The sequence below is a fragment of the Hirundo rustica genome, chromosome Z (genome assembly GCF_015227805.2).
Source record: "Hirundo rustica isolate bHirRus1 chromosome Z, bHirRus1.pri.v3, whole genome shotgun sequence".
Lineage (NCBI taxonomy): Eukaryota > Metazoa > Chordata > Aves > Passeriformes > Hirundinidae > Hirundo > Hirundo rustica.
Genome location: NC_053488.1, coordinates 46,805,946 through 46,825,993, shown reverse-complemented (window position 1 = coordinate 46,825,993; position 20,048 = coordinate 46,805,946). Strand labels below are relative to the sequence as shown.

General features: G+C 37.4%; 1 protein-coding gene across 2 annotated transcripts in view; it reads left to right on the top strand.

Annotated features, from left to right (window-relative positions):
• CAMK4 (calcium/calmodulin dependent protein kinase IV) overlaps positions 1–20,048 on the top strand; it is a 208,603-nt gene that overhangs the window by 89,466 nt on the left and 99,089 nt on the right. For both annotated transcript variants that reach the window (XM_040090933.2, XM_040090934.2), the window contains 2 exons: positions 13,390–13,452; positions 13,960–14,042. In XM_040090933.2, coding sequence (XP_039946867.1) covers positions 13,390–13,452; positions 13,960–14,042 — 146 coding nt within the window. The remainder of the gene's footprint in view (positions 1–13,389; positions 13,453–13,959; positions 14,043–20,048) is intronic.

Sequence of the window (20,048 nt, the reverse complement as noted above, 5' to 3'; positions counted from 1 at the left end):
TGGCGCAGTAGCAGACCAAAAAGGAAGAGCCTGACATAATACACCAATTTGTATGACATGCTAAGGCAGTATCCTTTTTTCTTCAGATTAGAAATGAGTGTATGTATTCACATTCATATGTTTATTTAAGGTAATTTATTCCCCTCACATTGTATTAATGTGTAATATTCTGATTTTTTTCAAATTTTTCAAAAAAAGAGAAAGAACTGTGTCACATGTAACCTTACATGAAAACAGTCAGCTGCACATCACTGTACATCAGTACACAGTAAAAAGGACTATTTTTGTCAACTAGCTCACATTCTCTCCAGTTATTTATTCACACCACACAGGCCACAGCTTGGTAATTAAAGGGAAACAGTAATTTCCACTTAACTACCATTTAATTACCTCTCCACCTGCAGTACTACCCGTAATTTTTCTCGGCTTTCTCATTTTTCTTCATCCATGTAATCATCTTATACAGACACAGTTCACACACTTACGTTTTTACTGAGAGACAAAAAAGAAGGTTTAGTCAAAATTACTTTGAATAAAGAAATAAGGCAGTAAAACTTTGAGTTTTCCACTGCTTATTTTCAGCTTTCCCTCATGTGAGGGGAGTCTGGCTTCCATTTTCTGATTCACTACAATCCAAAAGAAATGGCATTTGAGTAGAAGTACATCAAATGCATAGCATCTAAAGAAGAACAAAGAAATTCCCTTTACTTAAATTCTCTACAAAATAAGAGAGAACTAAAACATTTATTATCTGCACTAAGTTACCAATAGATTTTTGCTCTAGAAGCTGCGAAATCAGACATCTGTCAATAAAATTGGAAATTTAACTGTTAGGTTTGTTAAATTTGTTTCAGTCATTGCAAACAAACAAACAAAATGGTTGTATCAGGACAATTTTTAGAAAAGGAAGAAAAATCCGTTTCTACCATTGTAAAAGCCTGCCCTATGTACATAAAGTTATTTTAAACCTGCAGTACTTTGTATTATATTGTATAGTGCAGGCATTGTGTAAAAATCACTTAATACAGAATAATATTTTTTTCTGTCACCATTTAGATTGAATTGCTATGCTATTCCTGAGTAAGTCAGAACTTTGGTTAAGATTTTAAGAACTGACAGTACATATTATATTTCTTTCTTCCTTACGTAACTTATAGGTACTCAGAAACTCATTTCTGGTCCCTACATCTTATTTTTCAGAAATACAGAGATCATCTAATAAACAGAAAAAATATTAAAGTTCAAGTCTTCGTTATGCTGTTCAGGGAAATTCAACCTACTGTATATATTGCACTGTTGAACAAGTAGTTCTGAGTGATAATATCCTCTAGGTGATAAATTCAGTCAAAAAACCCAGCTCCCCAAAATGATGCCTGTTTTGCTTTGAATTGCATGACAGGAACTCTTTGTGAAATTATCTCAGCCACAAGTGTTCTTCCACCAACCTATTCATGCACATTTTGCTCCTTTCCTGTTGCAGTGATTTGTCTTCTCCCTGGCTTTAAGCAAGCCTGGAGGGGCTCTGCACCTGGGGTGCACATAAATATGGAGGGACAACATGGGGAGTAGGACCAGAAACTCTTGCTCTGTGAGACTGAATTTAATGCCACACAACCCTCCAAAGGGATGGCATTTCCGAACAGTGGTGCAGAGGTAAATATTCAGCTATCCTGAGATTGTACCCCTTCTCTTTGGAAACCTTTCACTATTTACAGCCTGTTAAAGACATTTCCTCTTCTGCATTTTAGGAAGTTTTTGGTTTTAGATTTGTATGGTGTAATGCTATCATCACAGGTGTGACAGCCATTCTTTTGGGAGGAGAGAGATTTTAAGTTATACAGTAATGAACTAAAGGAAAGTAGTCTGTACACACAAAAATATGAAGATGGCAGAAGAAAAGAAATGGTAGTGCTTTCTGCAGTACTCAGAGTTCAGGTGTTGGAATAAATCATAAACATTTTATGACTTAAAATGTGTTATTCTGTGCTCATTATTCAGAAGATGCATTCTCTGCAACCCCGCAGAGGGGCAAATCTAACTGAGATCTGTAGAAGTGATGGTTTATTTTACCAAGGATTCTGTAGTCATCATGCTCTTACTTGGCAAACTGGCTTATTTCCAGATAAAATATATGCTCTTTGGTTGACGGTGTCTTCATTTATTTATGTCTTTTAAGAGAAAGACCAACCACATGTAGGGGGGAATGGAAAAGCAAATATGGAAATTAACACAGCAGCTGTAAAAGCAGCACAGTCTGAAGGATGTGAAGCAGCACCTCTGATTTATTTCCTTGAGATACCTGATCAGAGGATCTCTCAAGACCAGAATTAAGATTCAATACAAATTTCTAAGCCAAATGTTGTGACAGTTGACAGCTGCGGCACTGGTGTAAATGAGGCTCGTGACAAGTTTCTGTCAAACCAAACTTGCTCTCTAATCAAGTCACTAGAAAACAGCTTTCTTAAGGAAAAAAGTTTCAAATGAAACAACCCCAAAAGACCCAATGCTGCAACCAGCAATACATAAGCTAAACCCAAACTCTGAATACATAAAAAAAGAACTAATAACTACTTTTCATACTAATTTAAAAATCCCACTCCACTTCCATTGTTATTCTTCCCCCTTCACTTTATGCAGTCTTCAAATACTACTATTAATTTCAAACAAGCTGCTACATCATAGTTTGCATATATTTAACAAGCAAATGTTTCCACCTGGGCATGTCTTCAGTAGATACAGTTGAAAATATCCAGAAGCATTTCCATAAGTAGCAGGAAATAGCATTAATAAGATGATTATTTTGTATTTCAGTCCTGTGATATCCAAGTCAGTTTCTTTTACAATTTGTTGGAGAAAATTCTGATTTCAAATTTTTGTTAGAATTGCAACTATTACATGATGTGCTAATTTGTGAGGGCTTCTAATCAGCACTCTCACAAATATCAACCTGCAGAAATTTAGATTTTTGTCTGCAAAATACATAACACTCATGTAGGTTTCATCTCTTTGTAAAGTGATAAAAGAATAGCACTACAAGAAGAAATAGCATGATAATAATTGTAGGTTTCTGGACTGAGTAGTAAACACAGTGGATAGAGGATCTGAATGTAAAAATAAAAGAAACTGCAAAGTCAAAAGAATATAGGATTTGAATGTAAAAATGTAAGAAATTACAAATCAAAATAACTCCATGATACCAGCTTTTAAGAATTTGTGGGAAAAGTCATAATTCCTCAAGATGAAAGCCCTGATTCCCAGAACTAAGAAGCCATAAATCTGTTAATCAGAAGTCCAGGAAAATTATTCATTTCATCATTATAACTAATTTCAGTTATTTTTCTTTGGCCATTATTGTTACAGCTGCAACTCCACAGTGAGAACACACATTAGCATTTCCATGTTTTATGGATGAGGACCACAGGAGCTAGAGCTGTAAAGTATTTGTATCCAGGCAGTTGGTACAACAGTTCATAGCACATCAACCACTACCACCTGCATTCTTTACTTCACAGGTAAAATCTGTCTTCTCATCTCCACTCCTATGGGGTCTTCAGGGATTTCAGTTTTGGTTTTCCTTTTTCTTTCTTTTTTATTTTTTTCCCCTTCTTTTTTTTAAATACCAGAACTGCACCCAAATCACACCGTAGGCACCAGAGTAAGGCTTTGGGTCAGGTATTGTGTGATTTGCTGAATCTGCATGTGACTTCACTGGCCATAAAGGGAGACATAAATTCTCCTGTAATTGAAATATTCACCAGTTCTGATTCAGGCTCATATAGCTTACAATTGTCCTCTGTCAGCATCTCTTCCATTTATTCTTAAATTGTATGACGCATCAGGGAACACAGGATCAAATATGAAAGGCACCCTGTGGCTCTCTGTGCACTGAATTAATGATTTGAGATGGCCTGTTGGGGAAGGAAGTCACAGCACATTCCTTCCACAGCTCAATTCATAGTTCCTTCAGAAGAGGCAAATTAACATGTAGCTGAGACATCCTCTGTTGTGAGTGGAGAGATGTAGGAACAAAAGCAGTCCTGGAAATTATAGGGTTATTTGTTGACACGTAGTATTAACAAGAAAATCTGAGCTCACAGTTTCTAATCTAAGAAGCAAGCTCTCTAAATTAGTTACAAAGGCTTGCTTTCGTGTCTGCCTAACTTTCTTAACCATCTCACCATTTCTACATGCTTCTCTGTATATCATCTTCCAATTATATAAAATACTTCTCATTTTCAGTCCCTGAAAATCTTCTGCAAGGGATTCCGTCTTTCCTTTCAGCCTCCACCTTTTTTTTTTTCCTTTCTTCTTTTTCCAAGTTATTCCCATTATAAGGTATATAACCTGTAAATCTGAAGCAGTTTTGAGGTCCATGAATCCTGTAAGTGTAGAATTACAGGTTCTGGATATTATCAAGCAACACAGAAATTGCTTGTTATCAGTGTTTGGGGCTGACCTACCAGAAGAATTGTCACGAATGCAGACTTTGGAAGTCTCCTAGTACAGGGTCATTTGAGCAGCAGGCCAAGAGATTCAGGATGGTTCATAACCAGAAATGTGCATGACTTAAGTTGCACCTGACATTGTCATGCTTTAATCACACCTGAAATATTTTGAATAAAACAACCTCATTTGAGCATCATCACCACAAGCAAGCCTTCCCTACCTGTCATCTGTGTAACTGCTTGTAACTGAAGCAATGCAGCATGTAGGCCCATACAGGTTACTATGAAGAAAATTATGTCCAGCCTAGACAGAAGTGCTTCATTGATCACATGGAATAATGTGATATCTGTGATTGAGATTATAATACTAATGGTAGCCCTAATGCACTAAACCTTCACTGGGCAGCAGTGAACTCATACAAGCTGAATTGAGAAAATGATGGGTCTATCAGCTTATTATTCATGTGAAATTTTTTAACTTGCAGCAAGCATGGCACTTTTGGCTAATAATATAAGCAGACATAATATATTCCAGATTTTTATCATGCAGCTGAGGACTCCTGAGAATTCTGAGTGATTTTAAGGTAAAATACTGTACATTATGACAGGAAATGTCCTATCACCTAGTGGCTCTCCATTTCTAATTTTTATGTGGCATTTTGTTTATTCAGTGGGATGGTGTGAATGTGAAGCCAAGATGTTTAATAGTGGATGCATCACCCAGGATAAAAGCTGGATTAATAAATTTTCACTGAGAAGAGAGAAAATTTTTGGATTTATAACAGTTATAGGTGAGAAGCAAGAATATACAAGAAGATGGAAAGTACCAATTTATAAATAGAACCATAATTGCATCTATTTTGCTTACCTTTGATTTACACTTTGCTCTTGCATCTTAAAAGTGTCCTCCTTCACCCAGCTTTGGGAACAGTAACAATGGCAGTAACACACTATAAATAGTGAATAGCTGAAGTGAGCAATTAATGAATACCTAACAAGCTTATATTTGTTTGCATAAACTGCTCAACAATTATCTAGCATATTTGCAGAAATCTGTGTATTAATGAGACAGGGAAATAAATAACAACAAATTAGTCATATAGTTAGACTATAGCCTATAATGAGGCTAATTCTAATGAATATATAACTTGTTTTGTACTCTCACATAAAATATGGTGTTGCAAGTGACCAGTGTTGAGCAAGCTCTAAGTGGCTCTGAACCTATCCGTTCACCCTGTGGTGATGCCACCAAGTTAATGTGGGTGAGTAACTGAACCTATTCACAGTGGATTCTGTGTCTTTGGAGAAAGTTACCTGCATCTGGTCACTTTTACTACTGAAACCATGTATTTTAAGATACAGAGCCTGTTAATCTGGTATGTCAGGGTGTAATTTACTGTGCTGAAGCTTATAGAATCACATGAATTTTCCATACCCGTCTCATGGTTTCCCTGTAAATGTATTGTGCTTTTATTCAGAAATAGTAATGTTGCCAGATAAACAGCCCTATCCCATGCAGATAGATCTGTGTCTTTCAGCTTCTACAAACCCAGACTTTTAATTACCTGACAGGACAAATGAGGACACATTGATGTAACCAGCAGTATTCCCATGCAGGCATGTTCAGTCTGAAGAATATGCATCACTTGAAGGACTACAGTTGCAAATTGGAAGCATGAACATGTGTGCAGGAAAGAATTGCTCTAGTAATGAGTAGTTCGGTTGTGGGTTTTTTTGGTTTGGTTTTTTTTTTTTGTTTTGTTGGTTTTTTTTTTTTTGTTTTTGTTTTTTAATTATTTTTGTTGTTTTGTTTTCATTCATAATACAAAATTACTTATGGAGGTTAAAAATAAAAATCCTCAGCAACCCTCTGTTGTTCTTTAACCCTAGCTGGCTACTAAGAGCTGCTCTTCCTCTCATCCCAAGTAGGATGGGGAGAAATCAGAAAAGTAAAAGTGAGAAGACTCATGGGTTGAGATACAGACAGTTTAACAGGCAAAGCAAAAGCTGTGCACAAAAGCAAAATAAGGAATTCATTCACTGTTGCTTGGTCAGCCATCTCCAGGAAAACAAGACTCCATCACACAGAACACTGACTTTGTGAGACTGAATTATTCTCCCATCCCTTTCCTTCTTGTCCTACAGCTTTATGTCCTGAGCATGATGCCACATGGTCTAGATTATCCCTTTGGTCTTCTGGAGTCACCTGTCCTGGCTCTGTCCCTTCCCAATTCTTTGTGCACCCCCAGCCTCCTCCCTGGTGTGTTACAATGAGAGGCAGAAAAGACCTTGGCTCAGTGCAAGCCCTGCTCAGCAACAATAAAAAAATCCCTGAATTATCCACACTGTTTCTAGCACCAATCGAAGCCCAACCGTATGCCAGCCACTGTGAAGAAAATAAGCTCTGTCCTGGCCAAACCAGCACACGTGCACAGTGAGAACTCCAGGCTGAGTTTAAGGAAGATACTACAGGGCTGTGCAGTTGCTGTTGTGCTTTATTGAGTTGTTTATTGTGCTCTTCAGGGAGCCCATGTTAAGTGTGAGTACAGATAGAGCCAGAATACTCTGGCCAGCCTAAAATACAAAAAAGATTATTTCAAACAGTTTTGTTTCTAAGATAATATTAGTCCATTAGGAGTTAAAAGGTTCCCACACAAGAGACAGCTGCAGACCTTGCTGAGAGGGCCAAGCCATGTCCCATCAAGAACAGCCACATAGGAGGAATTCTTTACTTGAGAAACTGCTATTTTAATTCAAAAAAGGTCATTCAATAAATCAAATCATCGGAAGCAGCTGTTAAATAAATGTCCTAGTTGGACCAATGATGTATCCTTTCATTCAGAAGGGTCAGCTTTTTAAAATTCTGCTTTTACCTACTGTCCACTGCCATGCTGACTACTGAATTGCATCAGAGTAATTCAGAGAAGTGGGCTGAGTCTCATGTAAGTCTCTATTTTCATTTGTCCTGGGATTTTTCTATCATACCACTTTTTATAACCTCCATGATTCTTTATCACTTATTCTGAAGACTGACGTCTGTATCTTGCATAGATATATAGATGAGATCAGATTATTTCAATACTATCCATCCTTATAAAGATGTAAAGTTACATTCAGAAGTCTTCATTAAAGTGTTTTATCCTAGAAGCCTTGACTGAAAGGCTTTGTGAGAAAATATTCTATGTATAAATTCAAGCCTATTTCTTTTTTTCTTCAAACCTCTCAAGAGAGCCTGGGTAACTGTCTCAGTTTTGAAAGACAGTTGTCTACCAAGGAAAGCTAGATCCTCCCTTGGAATGGAGAATGTAAACCCCCTTCCCTCCAAATTGTTATAATTTTGCAATTAGGGGCTTTCAGGGAAAGATATGGGAACAGGAGTAACGGTTCTTTACTAAGAATACTTAAAAAAAAAATAAACAACAAAACCCCACAAATGTAATAGTACAAAAAAAAAAAACAAGCAAGCAAACAAAAATCCTGGAAAAAACCTTGACAGAGTCAGGGATACAACCTGGCACCCTGTTGGTCAGGGTGTTGGAAGCAGTCCAAATAATTCCTTCTGGAGTAACAGATGTGGTTCTGTGGAGTAGAGATGGTCCTGTAGAAAGTCCAGTGGTGACAAGATGGTTCCGATTTTCCTCCGGGAATCCAGTGGAAAAACTGGATACCTTGTGTCCTTCAGTCCCAGTTTTTTTCTAGCTAGGAACAGCTGGCCCCTCCCCCACTGGGTGGAGCATCTCACAATGGGATGATGAAATGTGTCATGCCATTGGCGGGCTCTAATGGCCCATTATCAGAAGATGTTCCCCTGGAGGTTGGAGGGAAATAGGAAATACTGCTCCACCTGGTTTTAATGGCTGGGCCTTTATCAGAAGGCATTGCGCCCTGCCCCCCTTCCCCCCCCCCCCCCCCCCCCCCCCCCCCCCCCGCCAAAGGTAAGAGAAAGATAAAACATCTCCCCAAAACCAGCTTTCAACAGATGAAGCAGAATACACATTTTTAAGTTACATATTCCAATACAGTAACCCATCATTCCTGTGTTTAGTTGTGACCATTGGGAACAGACCTTTTAGACTATCAGGGAACTGACAGCTCTGCTTGTGCGTAGTCTATGTCTGTATAGGCTTTAATATTTCAGCTTAACTGTGAGAAGGCACAATAATGGCAAAATTCTAGATGATATTTAGCAATTGATGCTGTAAAATACAGTAATATTTAGGATTCAGAGCAGTTACTGTATAAGCAAATAAAACTTTGTTTCTTGGAAGACTTTTAATGGTGTAGTGTCAAGCTAATAATACCTTGCACCGTGATCCCTGTAAGTACAGAGAAGCACATTGTCAGAGCCTGACCTGCTGGTTCAATAAAGAATTCATTGCTCATATTAGAGGTGTTCTTGTGAATCAAGAGGTAGGATATTAATTAAGGAGCTTTGCAAAGCTGGTGTGAACAAGCTCCCTGAGGTGGGCAGTGCTGTGAAGCTCCTCAAGAGATGTTTTGCACTGGTTTCTTCACACCCATTGCCTGGGCACAGTGTTGTCGCCCAACCTGTGCAGTGGTCACACCTGGGCAAATATGCCCCTTTGCCTCCACAGTGCCCAGGGGAAGGAGGACAGCAGACACTGAACTTGCAGGATGAGGACTGTGCTCTTCCTCTTGCTCTCTACTAAGTTTGAGGGTACAGAAAACATCTGTTGGCCACTTGTTTTCAGGGTAATATATATTGCAAAGCAACAGGTGGATTAATCTGTGTAAAGCGGTGGTTCCTTTTATCTTGTTTCATTTAATTCACACAGAAACAACACTTTTACATCTCAGTGGTTTTTAGCATTGCTCCACATCACCATCTTGGGGCATGGAAACACAGAAGAATCTCAGCTTTCATTAAGGAATTTTCCATTCCTTTCTCTTGTCAAAATAATCTGGAATTCAAAAAGAAGAAATACACTGAATATAAATCTAGTGCTCCTTTTCTGCATAACCAGTATGAAATTTCAAAGACAGGGTAATTGCAGATATATATCTATAAAAGAGATAAATATTTAATTCTACTGAAGTGAAATAACTGGAGTGAAATAACAAATATTAGGAATAACCCAGGAATTATCACCCTTGTTATGTAAATGCTTTATTATAAATTAAGGGAGCAGCATTCCTAGATTGCCTCTTGCTCCCAGGTTCAGGCTTTTAAATCTTTGCTGCTGTAGGTACTCAATCTACTTAGACTAAAACCAGCATACAGGTGCTTATGTGTGGTACAGTCACAGCTCCTGGTTTGCATGTTAGAGTTTACTGAGGAGCACTGGAAGCCACAGCACCAGGCAGTGGCTGTGTGGCACCTACAAGGAGTTCTTACAGATTTGCTGCCTTTCAGCATTCCATGTGCCTTCAGAGGTAAGCTGTGGAAACATGTAGGTGTGAGTTTTAATAATCACAGGCTATGGAACAACTTTGTTTGGTTTCTTTTTTGGCTTATGACAGGGAAATCTTCAAGCCCAGAGTCAGCAGCGATTTGGGTTTGGGTTTACCTGTCAAATGACTTCTCCAATTAACATGTATGTTCCACAGCAGGTTGTTGCACTACAGACCTATCACTGCAAATGCCTCTTGATTACTTGCAATTTAAAGTTTGCAAATACAGAAAATATAGCTCAATAAAATTGCACCAGTGTTAAAATCACCCAACCAGGCATATACACAACCTGGCACAGAAGTAATGTTTTTCATACAGAGTAATCATTTAAGTAGAAATCAAATTATACTGATTAAATATTTGACCAAAAGCATACTCTAGTCCATTTAGCATAGATTAAAAGCAAAGAATAAAGGATAGAAGGATAATTGCTAAACTAGTGGAACTGTGAAAGCTCTGAAAGTTAGCATTTGATTGTTTTTTCACTTCACAAACAGAACAGTTCTTCTGATCCCATTATACTTGACTGCAATATACTCACACATATCTCACTAATGCTCCTGTGAGTAATGCAAATTTAAGGAAAGCTCAGATAGTTTTCAAGCACTGTACTGCCTATGTAAATTGTATCCAAAGAGGATAAGACAAAGAGTTTCACAACCTCACTTTGATCAGCTATTATATACACACAAATCAGACCACTATATTTGATCTAGCATGACATACTTAATTTGCCCAAACATTTGTGGTAATGGCATATTTTGATTAAATTATCTCAGTTTTAAAAGTTGTTACTATAGCAGCTTATACTCTGGAGTGAGATGCCTGAGTCTCACATTAGCAAATAATTTATGTCAGGAAATTTTTTGATAGGATGATGAGAAGAAGATTTAATGTAAGTAGTTGATTTGCTGATACTCCTGCCCAAACTAAAAATAAGCCAGGTTTGGTCCTAATATAAGTAAGTACCTTTTTTTTTTTTTTTTTTTTTTTTTTTTTTTTTTTTTTTTTTTTTTTGTAGGAGGGGAAAGAAGGTAAGTGTTCAAGAAAATAAAAGTGATAAAATAGCTGTCTGTAATGAAATTACTAAATATATCCCTGGTTTTACTCTGGAACAATTCATATCACCTATAATGCCCATTTCTGTTGTAAAATCTATCTAGCCATTACATATAATGTATGTGTAACATTCCTAAGTGTTTCTCTGTAGCATATTTGCCATTACATCTTATCATCTTGAATTTTGAGGTACCTTTTTCTCATACCATCATCTGAGAAAGTGTGAAAGTCTACTGTTGTGTGTCAGGTCACAAACTCGATCACAGAGGAACTCACCTATCATTTGAGAGTAGATGTCTCTGAAACGAAGAACCTAAAACTGAGTCTTAGTCCTTGTTTTCACTTAATTACTTGCTCTCTGCAAGGTGAGAGGAGACCTCTGTTGTTTCTCACTTGCAACTACTCAGTGCCAAAAGAAGTCATCTTTTTAGGTTTTGGGCAACCTTTTCCATGCTTGCTGCCAGGTGTGCTTGGTGCCCAGACATTTTCAAAACTGCAGGAAACAAACTCTGTGTTGTTCAGTCTATAGCAGTGCTTTTGGATAAAGTAAATTTTTCAGTCTGAACTGCTCTCCTGGGGATGTCACTGTCCATGCACAATTGTACATTATTTTTTCTAATCCTGACTGAGGTGCAAAGGGTGTGAAAACAGTCACAACCTGTATTACTGTGTAAATCATCAAAAGCTCTTTTCTGCCCAACAGTGAATTTTGGAGGCCTTTGCTCCATGTTTGCACTCACTAAAGTAAGCCAAAGTGATGCAAAGGAGATGTTAAAACTGAGCAGGACTACAGGCTGGTGCTGGCATTTTAGGAAATGTTCACAGGAGCCTATCTTTGAACCTGCTGCTCAGTGTTTATGTATCAGGAAAAATGTGTTAGTTACATTTGGAGTAGAAAGCAAAAGCATTTATAAAGCATCCATTAGTCATCAGCGTAAAGGGTCCTGTGTTTGATCCCAGAGCAAATGTTTATCCATTAAGATTTTGTTATTGGCTATATTCTTTACCTTCAATTAGATGTTCAAGTAATGGAATATTTCATTCCTCTTCAATGTTTGATTTCTGCTCCTTCTTACATGCACTGAATTTGTCCAGAATTGCATTTTCTTGTTTCATCTTGCTTCCTGGCAGAGCCACTAGAAGAGATTGTATGTTAGTAAGTTTTAAGAAACGCCCTGAGGGCTCTAGTTCTCTACTTGAACTTTGACACAACTTTGAGAGCACTGTGGCATTACTAAGCTGGAATCGTCCAATTCACACAAGGGGAGAATCAAATTCTGCCTATCCAGTTGTTCGGAATGCAATGAGTTCTTGGATTTTGTTGATGCTGGAAAAAAAATAAATTACTGGGTAGTAGCTCTCTTCTTTCAGATGATAAAAAACTCCCATGTTTCTTCTTCAATAAGAATTTGAAGGCAATTTTATGTCCCCTTTAAAGGTTTATATATTATGACTGCCATTTTTTTTTCCTATCTGAAGTAAAAAAACAGAACCAAAACTTGCCTTTGATAAAAATCTCCACTAAAAAAAAAGCAGTACAAGTCCTTCCCAAAATGTCATTTATGTCGTGAATCTTGAACCACACAGTGACTTGCTGACTTTCATTCATTTCAGAACCTCCTGATTCATCAGTGTAGGACTTCTCTAGGTTTTGGGAGAATATTTACAAACCAGGTAGTTTCCTCATAAGTCTATTAATTGCCTTAGAAACACAAAAGGACTCATTATTTGCTTACAAACATTTTCCATTCTTGCTTGCTTAAGCATTTTAGTTCCAGGAGAGCTGCTGTTTTCTTTCCCGAATGAAATACTCCCTATCTCTGTATTTCTTGTGAGAAATGATTGTTACCCAAGAACATAAGTTGTGCCTGGATTGGTGAAGACTACAGTCTGAAAAGGGAAGGGGTAATCTCAGAGGTTTAACCAATAATTTGAATTAATAGATCATTCTGTCAGAGATAATTGGAGCAAATTGCGGTTAAACTTTATACTCTGTGACTGGAGGTATTTGACCTTTGCATAATTTTTTTCTTCGAAACAGTTAAGTTACTACTTTGATGAGCACATCCTACATGCAAAAACCTTTTCCAGCACAACTGCTAGACAGTGTGTCAAAAGAAAGCTATCCTAGCATAAACTCAACAAACATAAGTAGCAACAGACAAGGTCAGAACTTGAGTAAAAATAAAAAAAAATTCCTACCTTTTTCAGATACCTTTCCTGTATTGTACTTCTTGTGTGACTCCCATGTATATTTGTAATAATTTTTCTGGATGTGGACATTTCTCTGTTGAAGTATCCATCTTGTGTTAATTTCTCTTTACAATATGTTTAATTTGTGTGCCTCACATTACCCTACTTTCTAGGAGATCTACGAGTGCTATTCATACATGAGATCCTGTGATTCATCCAGAAGTTTCTGTGTTGAACATGGAAATAATTTTTCCCTTTTCCCTCCCCACTTTTAACCAGGTAGACAAGAAAATTGTCCGCACTGAAATTGGAGTTCTTCTTCGCCTTTCACATCCCAACATTGTAAGTTTAGCTATGTTCTTTCACTCAACGTTTATTTCCTTGCTTTTTAAGACTCTTTCTGTTTATGAGAGAAGACTGTTGTGGTTCACCTGTACAGATCTGGATTAAAGCTCTGAGTTCTCTTTGTGGGCATAAACATCTCTTGAATTATACTTCCATTTTAAGATAAAACACTGATGTTCTTACAGAGCTGAGTGAGAAACTATGTGAAAAAAGTTCTGCAAATGAAATTAGAAGTTGGTGTTTTCAGTCCTGGGAGGGTAGGAAAGGTCTTACTTTTTGGTTTCTCTGAGAGATTGCCAGGTGGCCTCTTAAACTGCTGTATTTCACAGAGGTTACTGAGGTTTGAGAATGACCAAAAGAGTACAAAAAAATTTAAAAAAGCTAGCAAAAAATTGGGAGAGAACAAGGTAACTTTCCCAACTGTGGTCTGTATTCTACTGTTGAATTTCAGATGTGCTCAGAAGAAGACAAGCAAAAGAAATACTTTCTGTTATCTTTTACTAGATAAAGCTGAAGGAGATATTTGAGACCCCTACAGAAATCAGTCTTGTTCTGGAACTGGTCACTGGTGGAGAACTATTTGACAGGTAAGTTACCTGTACACACCTCTCCCAGTGCCTTCCTTCCCCTAGGATGTTAGAGTTCAAATTTCTTCTCTGTATGTAAACCCTGTGTTAGTAATTACTGGAATTATTTCACCAGCACATGATTTATTCACATGAATAAATATCTGCAGCAAGAAGTGTCTTTGCGAGTGGAATTATCAGGAGACTTTTGGGAAAAAACACTGAGTTGAAAATGGAGGAATTACCCAGTAAATGTTGAAGAAAGGCGTTCAACAGGTACATAGCACCTAGTGTGTTACAGCGGAAAAAAGATGGTGAAAACTGTCAAAATCTCATTGATAGGTCATCATAAAACATAATAGGTGGCAATGAGCCTGCCAGGATGATAGTGTTATGTCAAATAAAAATTTCATAAGCAAACTAACAAGAAAGAAATTCTCTTTGGTATTCACTGTGTTTATGAAGCATCTGGTTTTGCTACAAAGGTTCTTCAAGATAGCTATTGAGTTCTGAAGGTTTTGCTCATGAGGCTGCACATGCTTCTGGAGTAAGTGCATATGCATAAATTGAGATGATTCTGTAATAGTGTTAGGATGATACATTATTGGTTGGGATTTGGGTTTTTTAGATCAAGAGATGATAGGAAAAACTCTGATACTGGCTTGAGTAAATGAATTAACTTACTGGAGTTAGTGATTTCGAGCTCACATAAGGACAAGTTATTTGATTTTCCTTGTTATCTAATTAAAGTTTAGTGTCACAGAGGAATGTTACAAAAATACACATCAAATATTCAGTCTGAAAGTATCTTCCACTTGAAAAAACAAAAGCATACATTTTTTTAATGCCATGGCCATACCTTCAACCTTGACAAGAACTACTTCCGAACAACAACAAAAGCAATTGCTCCTTTGACACCCTAAATTTGACCGAAGAAAGGTGATTACTCACTCAATACTCGGCCAAAGGAATGAGAAGAGACCTGCTGCAAGTTAAAGAGCCAGTGAGAGCCCAGTCCTGAGCTGGAGAGGGCCCTGGTCAAAGTGCCTTACCTTTCATGTAGCCCTTTATATATCCACTGGGTTTCAGATTACGTCATTTTCAGGAGGGCTGGATAAAGGAGCCTTTGATGAGATTTTGCAGAGGCAAAACCCAAAAAATCTGGTGAAACAATTGATGCCTGAGCAGCAACCATCTGTGTGATAGAAGAACTGAAGAAAAAAGACTTAATGAGATCTAGGATGGGGAATTGTGTTATTTGATGAAACCAGGATTTAATATTCTGACAGTTTCAAATTATAATCTATGCTCAGTAGTGACTATGGGATTTGAACTGTCAGACTGATCTTTTCAAAAAGATTAGATGCTTGATACAATAGTTTGGACAGCTAGGACCAGCTGTCTGGCATTCTGACTAGAAGCAAAATCACTCAGTAGAATTGCAGGGCCTCCTTGTGATGCTATAGACGAGCACCAATACTTCAGAGATTTGAGCTCTGCATCCTCCTTTGCTCCATGTACAATAGAACTGGAAACTTTGTCAATACAGACCTCTGTGATTCGGAAAAAGACCCAATAAGCAATGAAACAAGAAACCGTATTAAATTCTTTTCAGCTCTTAAGATATGAATAGGAGTATTACTTCACTCTTCAACCTTAAACTAAAAATAATTAAACAGAAATATGCAACCAAGATCTTTTGAGCTAGCAGCTCCAATTAAACATTAGCTGTCTCCCCTTTCTAAGCTGGGCTAAAGGATTAGCACTTGCATTGTGCTGCACAGTGGCTGCCCCCTGAGTTTTAGGGAGGCTATATTTAGCTTTCTGCCTTAGGGCAGATCCCTCTCTTTTTAGTCCTTACATCTTTTTATCATGCATGAAGGAAATGTCCTGACAGAGAGACCTTGTGCACATCTTTTTCATATGCTTGTATAATTCCCATCACAGGAAAAATAAAATGACCCTGGAATATCTCCTCCTGAACAGAAGAGCTGTGTCAGATGTAGAGGGAGAACTGTGACCAGGTCTTGAGATCCACCCCATGGTTGTCCTCAAGACGAGAACCTGTGTGGGCAGGCAGGACCCCAGTGTGGCCTGGGACCACCTCAAGGGTTTGAAATACCTTATGTGCCTTATTTGTAAACCATCACCCATACACAGACAGCAAAGCAACTTTTGTACTCTGGAGAAGTTACTCTTACCCCTTTTCTAATCAGCTATCAGCAAATTACACAACTGGGCCTGTTACACAAGAAGTATTGCTCTTCTGGCTGCAAACATCTTCATTGCTGTTACTCCTAAATCTTGTAATATGCTGCTACTTTCTATATCAACTGTTTTATTGCTCCAGTTTTCTCCCATCCTAGATGTCCATTTTTTCTTCTCAATAGTATTTGAGCTGCAGAAGAGTAAGTTCTTTCATGTAAACATCCCTCTCATCATGAAGATGGTTTTGTAAGTACCCAAGACCCAATTAGTCTTCTAGAATACTATTAGCATTGTGGATGTGCTGCTGGTTTTATGGCATTCTAACTAAAGTTCTGGGCAATAAAATAATTCACTTTCTTCACCATATTTAACATTACTGTCAAATCATCCATATTATTGCTAAAATGAACTCTCATGATGACAGTTTTTCATTTGTGTTACCTAAAGGGAGATAAATTCAAATTAATGTATCAGTTTGACATCTGAGTTAATACAGCTCAAATCAGGTAGAATTTGGCAGTAGTTTGAAAAAGAAAGCTGTTTCTCAGACTTTATAAATCACATTGTAGGTCATACCCTACATACCACTCCAAATACAGCAAATATAACTACTCGAACCTGGAGAAGTTTGTGTAAATTAGAATATTTATTGCCAATGTACATGATGATTTTTGTCAATCCAGCAAGTGAGGAGTGACAAAGAATGACAAAGAGAGTGGCAAATCAGTGGAGGAATTTACCAGGATAGAGAGAAAAATGCAGCAGATCCAAATTAACTGGTAATAAAGTTCTTTACGGGTGCTGCATCTCCAGCGTGGTGCTCGGACATACTTCTGACATTTGCTTGGCCCTCCTCTTTTATTCTTGTGTGTTTAAAACAGCCAAGAATGGTTGAAGTGCATTTAAACTGGCAGTGTTTTGACAGAGCCCCAAGGGACAATCTTCTGATAAGGCTCTGAGTGTTCCAGCAATGGAACACCAAAGCAGTCTGATATCTTGTCTTTTATGGGCTAACTTTTGTTGAAGTTGTTTTTTTAAAATTCAAATTTTATTCATATTTATTGTTTTTCAGCTGAATCACCAGTATATATCTCTTTTTCAAATATGAATTTCAGCAAAAAATTGAACTTTTCTTTAACTTTTTTTTTTAGTCAGAATACCTCCAGAATTGCTAAGAATAGTTTTTGTATTTCCACTTCAGATAAAAGTGTCAATGCATACATTCTTCTTGTTTTTACTCTGGCATCTTGACCACAGGCTCTTTTGTTTCTTCTTCTGCTATTTTGTCTAAAAATAGCACTTACAGCTGACAGTCTCTTGACTCACTTCCATTTCAAATTTCATGTAATTTCCTCTGAACTGTAGGTTCTTTTCTTTTATACAGTATACATTAGCAAAAATATTAATTGTTCTAAAGAAATTGTCCTTTTAAGAGATGTGGGAATATAGTGAAGCTTTCCCAGGCGTTAAGAACACCTTTTTTTTTTAGTGCTTTTGGAAATAAAAAATTGCTAAGGGATGTCAAGAAATAGTCAAAGAATTATTATTATTATTATTATTATTATTATTATTATTATTATTATTATTATGGTCTCATTATGTCATGGCAGTCTGTCTATTTTCTGAACAGTGGTCCAAGAAGTCCTTTGGACTCCCTGCTTCATGAAACCATGTTACAGATTCCACACTCAAGATGGGAAAAAATAAAAAGAGGTTGGTGACTTGGCTGCATCAACTATGCCTATTCTCTGAAGCTGGAAGTCAAGATACAGAGCTCTGATAAAAGTGCTCTTTGATATCTTAGTAACTAATTTGATTTCTCTTGAATTTAGCATCAGTAAGGATAAAACTAGGCAATTTCAGAATAAAAGCATGTGCATTAATGCTCATTTTGTAGCCTTTCTAACGTAATTTGGTATTTTGTTCTCATACAGAGTTGTAATGGTGCATTTACACTTTTTTTTTTTTTTTTTTTTTGTGGTCAGTGCCTAATTTTCTGTCACACTGGACACTGGGAAAACCTTTTGTAAGTTGTACACATCAGTGCCTGTGAAGCTCTTTAGTTTTTTAGATATTTTTAATAAAGCAGGTTATTGTGCTTATAGCTCCTCTGAAAGATGTATTCTCAGTTTTCTACCACAGCCTCAGCATTGTAATATAAAATACATAGTCTGTGTGGCAGACAAACTAGGAGTTAAATTACCCTGTTAAATTATTTAGAAGGTTGATTAAAGCTTAGCTGAATTCCTTAATTGTTAACAATTTTTAACTTCTTATCTTCTTGAAATGCAGGGAGGTTTTGATAGCTGTTGAAATATATATACGTATGGCCTATATGACTGTACTCTACATATATATGTACATACAGGAAGTCCCTGACTGACCCAAGTGCTAATGATGTGTCTTCTGTGCACTGATTCAACACCTCTCCTGAAATTATACAGTTACTTAGGATGTGCATGGTTTGTACATTTTGGATTTAATGGCTTTTTTGCTATGTACATTATGACCAGAGTGTAAAGTGAAGTCAAAATGTTATAGAAAGAAGTACAGTTTCTCTTAATATTCAGAACACTGAAATACTTTTCCTAGATGATAATTAAAGAGATTTTTAAAATTAAAGACTGATAAGCAAGTATATTTTAGGTAATGTACTTCTCAGTTCAATGTTAACCTTTAGTCACAGTTGTAAGGAATGTGTCACAGACCTGTGCACTGTAAGACATGCCAAGGCCACAAAAGAAGGTCTCGAAGAGGTGAACATGAAATAATCCTGAACTGAATAATGATAAGGTGAATGCTCTTGGGAATTGTGACATAGAGGAATATAAGCCCAATCTGAGTTATGCAAGTTGTGCCCATTTCCAGCATTTGATGGTCAGTTGTTCACTCTTGCTAGGAAGTAGGTGATTTGCCAGAGTGAGCTGCAGGGCAATGTGTTTCAAATGCCATGGCAGCTAGAACTGCACTGGCCTGGCGTGGAGCGATGGAGTTAGCATGTAGGTCACCTGAACTCAGGTAGGATCTTTCCACCATTCTTGGGCATCCATGGCTTTGGCTTTTATTTCTTAAATACCTCTGTAGTCTTATGTGTAAGCTATTCCAAGGACTCTCCAGACTGATAATTATATTCAGTGTTAATATTAGGAATTTTTTTTTCTGTAAATTTGGCGAGTATTTGGTTGCCTTATCCCCAGCAGGTACAGAGAAGGTGATTACTTTATTCTTTAAAGTAAGCATTATAGCAAACTCTCATGCAGCAGCAGATTGTGAAAGACTCTGTTTTCTTTGCCCCTGCAACCTTTTGTCCACCATTATGTTTTCTATGTGTCACTTACTCTCTATTGAACTTCCTCCAGATTCCCATGTCTTTCCCATATCATGAGGCCCTTAGCTAGCCAGAGGAATCCAATTAGTCTCAGCAATTGTGGTCAGGGCAGCTTCATTGCTGCCTTCAGTGCTGCTCTTTCCTCTTCCCAGGCTACTGCCTCTTTTGCAAGCTTTCAGGGATTCTTCTCCTTGCCCCCTCTCAGCAGGCAGGAGTTGTGACATGCTTCAGTCATTCGGTTTGTTGCATTACGTCACATAACCAGTTACACAGAAACTTTTGAGAGGGAAGCTTGCAGCCAGTTCCTGAGCACTGTGGCTTCACAACCTCTAGAAGCAAAGACTATTATTTTTAAAAATATCTTCTATGATCAAACTCCTGAAAGGTGAACTTGTTTGATTCTGTGGTTGCTATAGTAATGCTGAGTTGAAGTAGAAAGTTAAAGAGGGGGAAGAAATCCTAGTGTTGGCTATAAGAAATATGTAATCTTT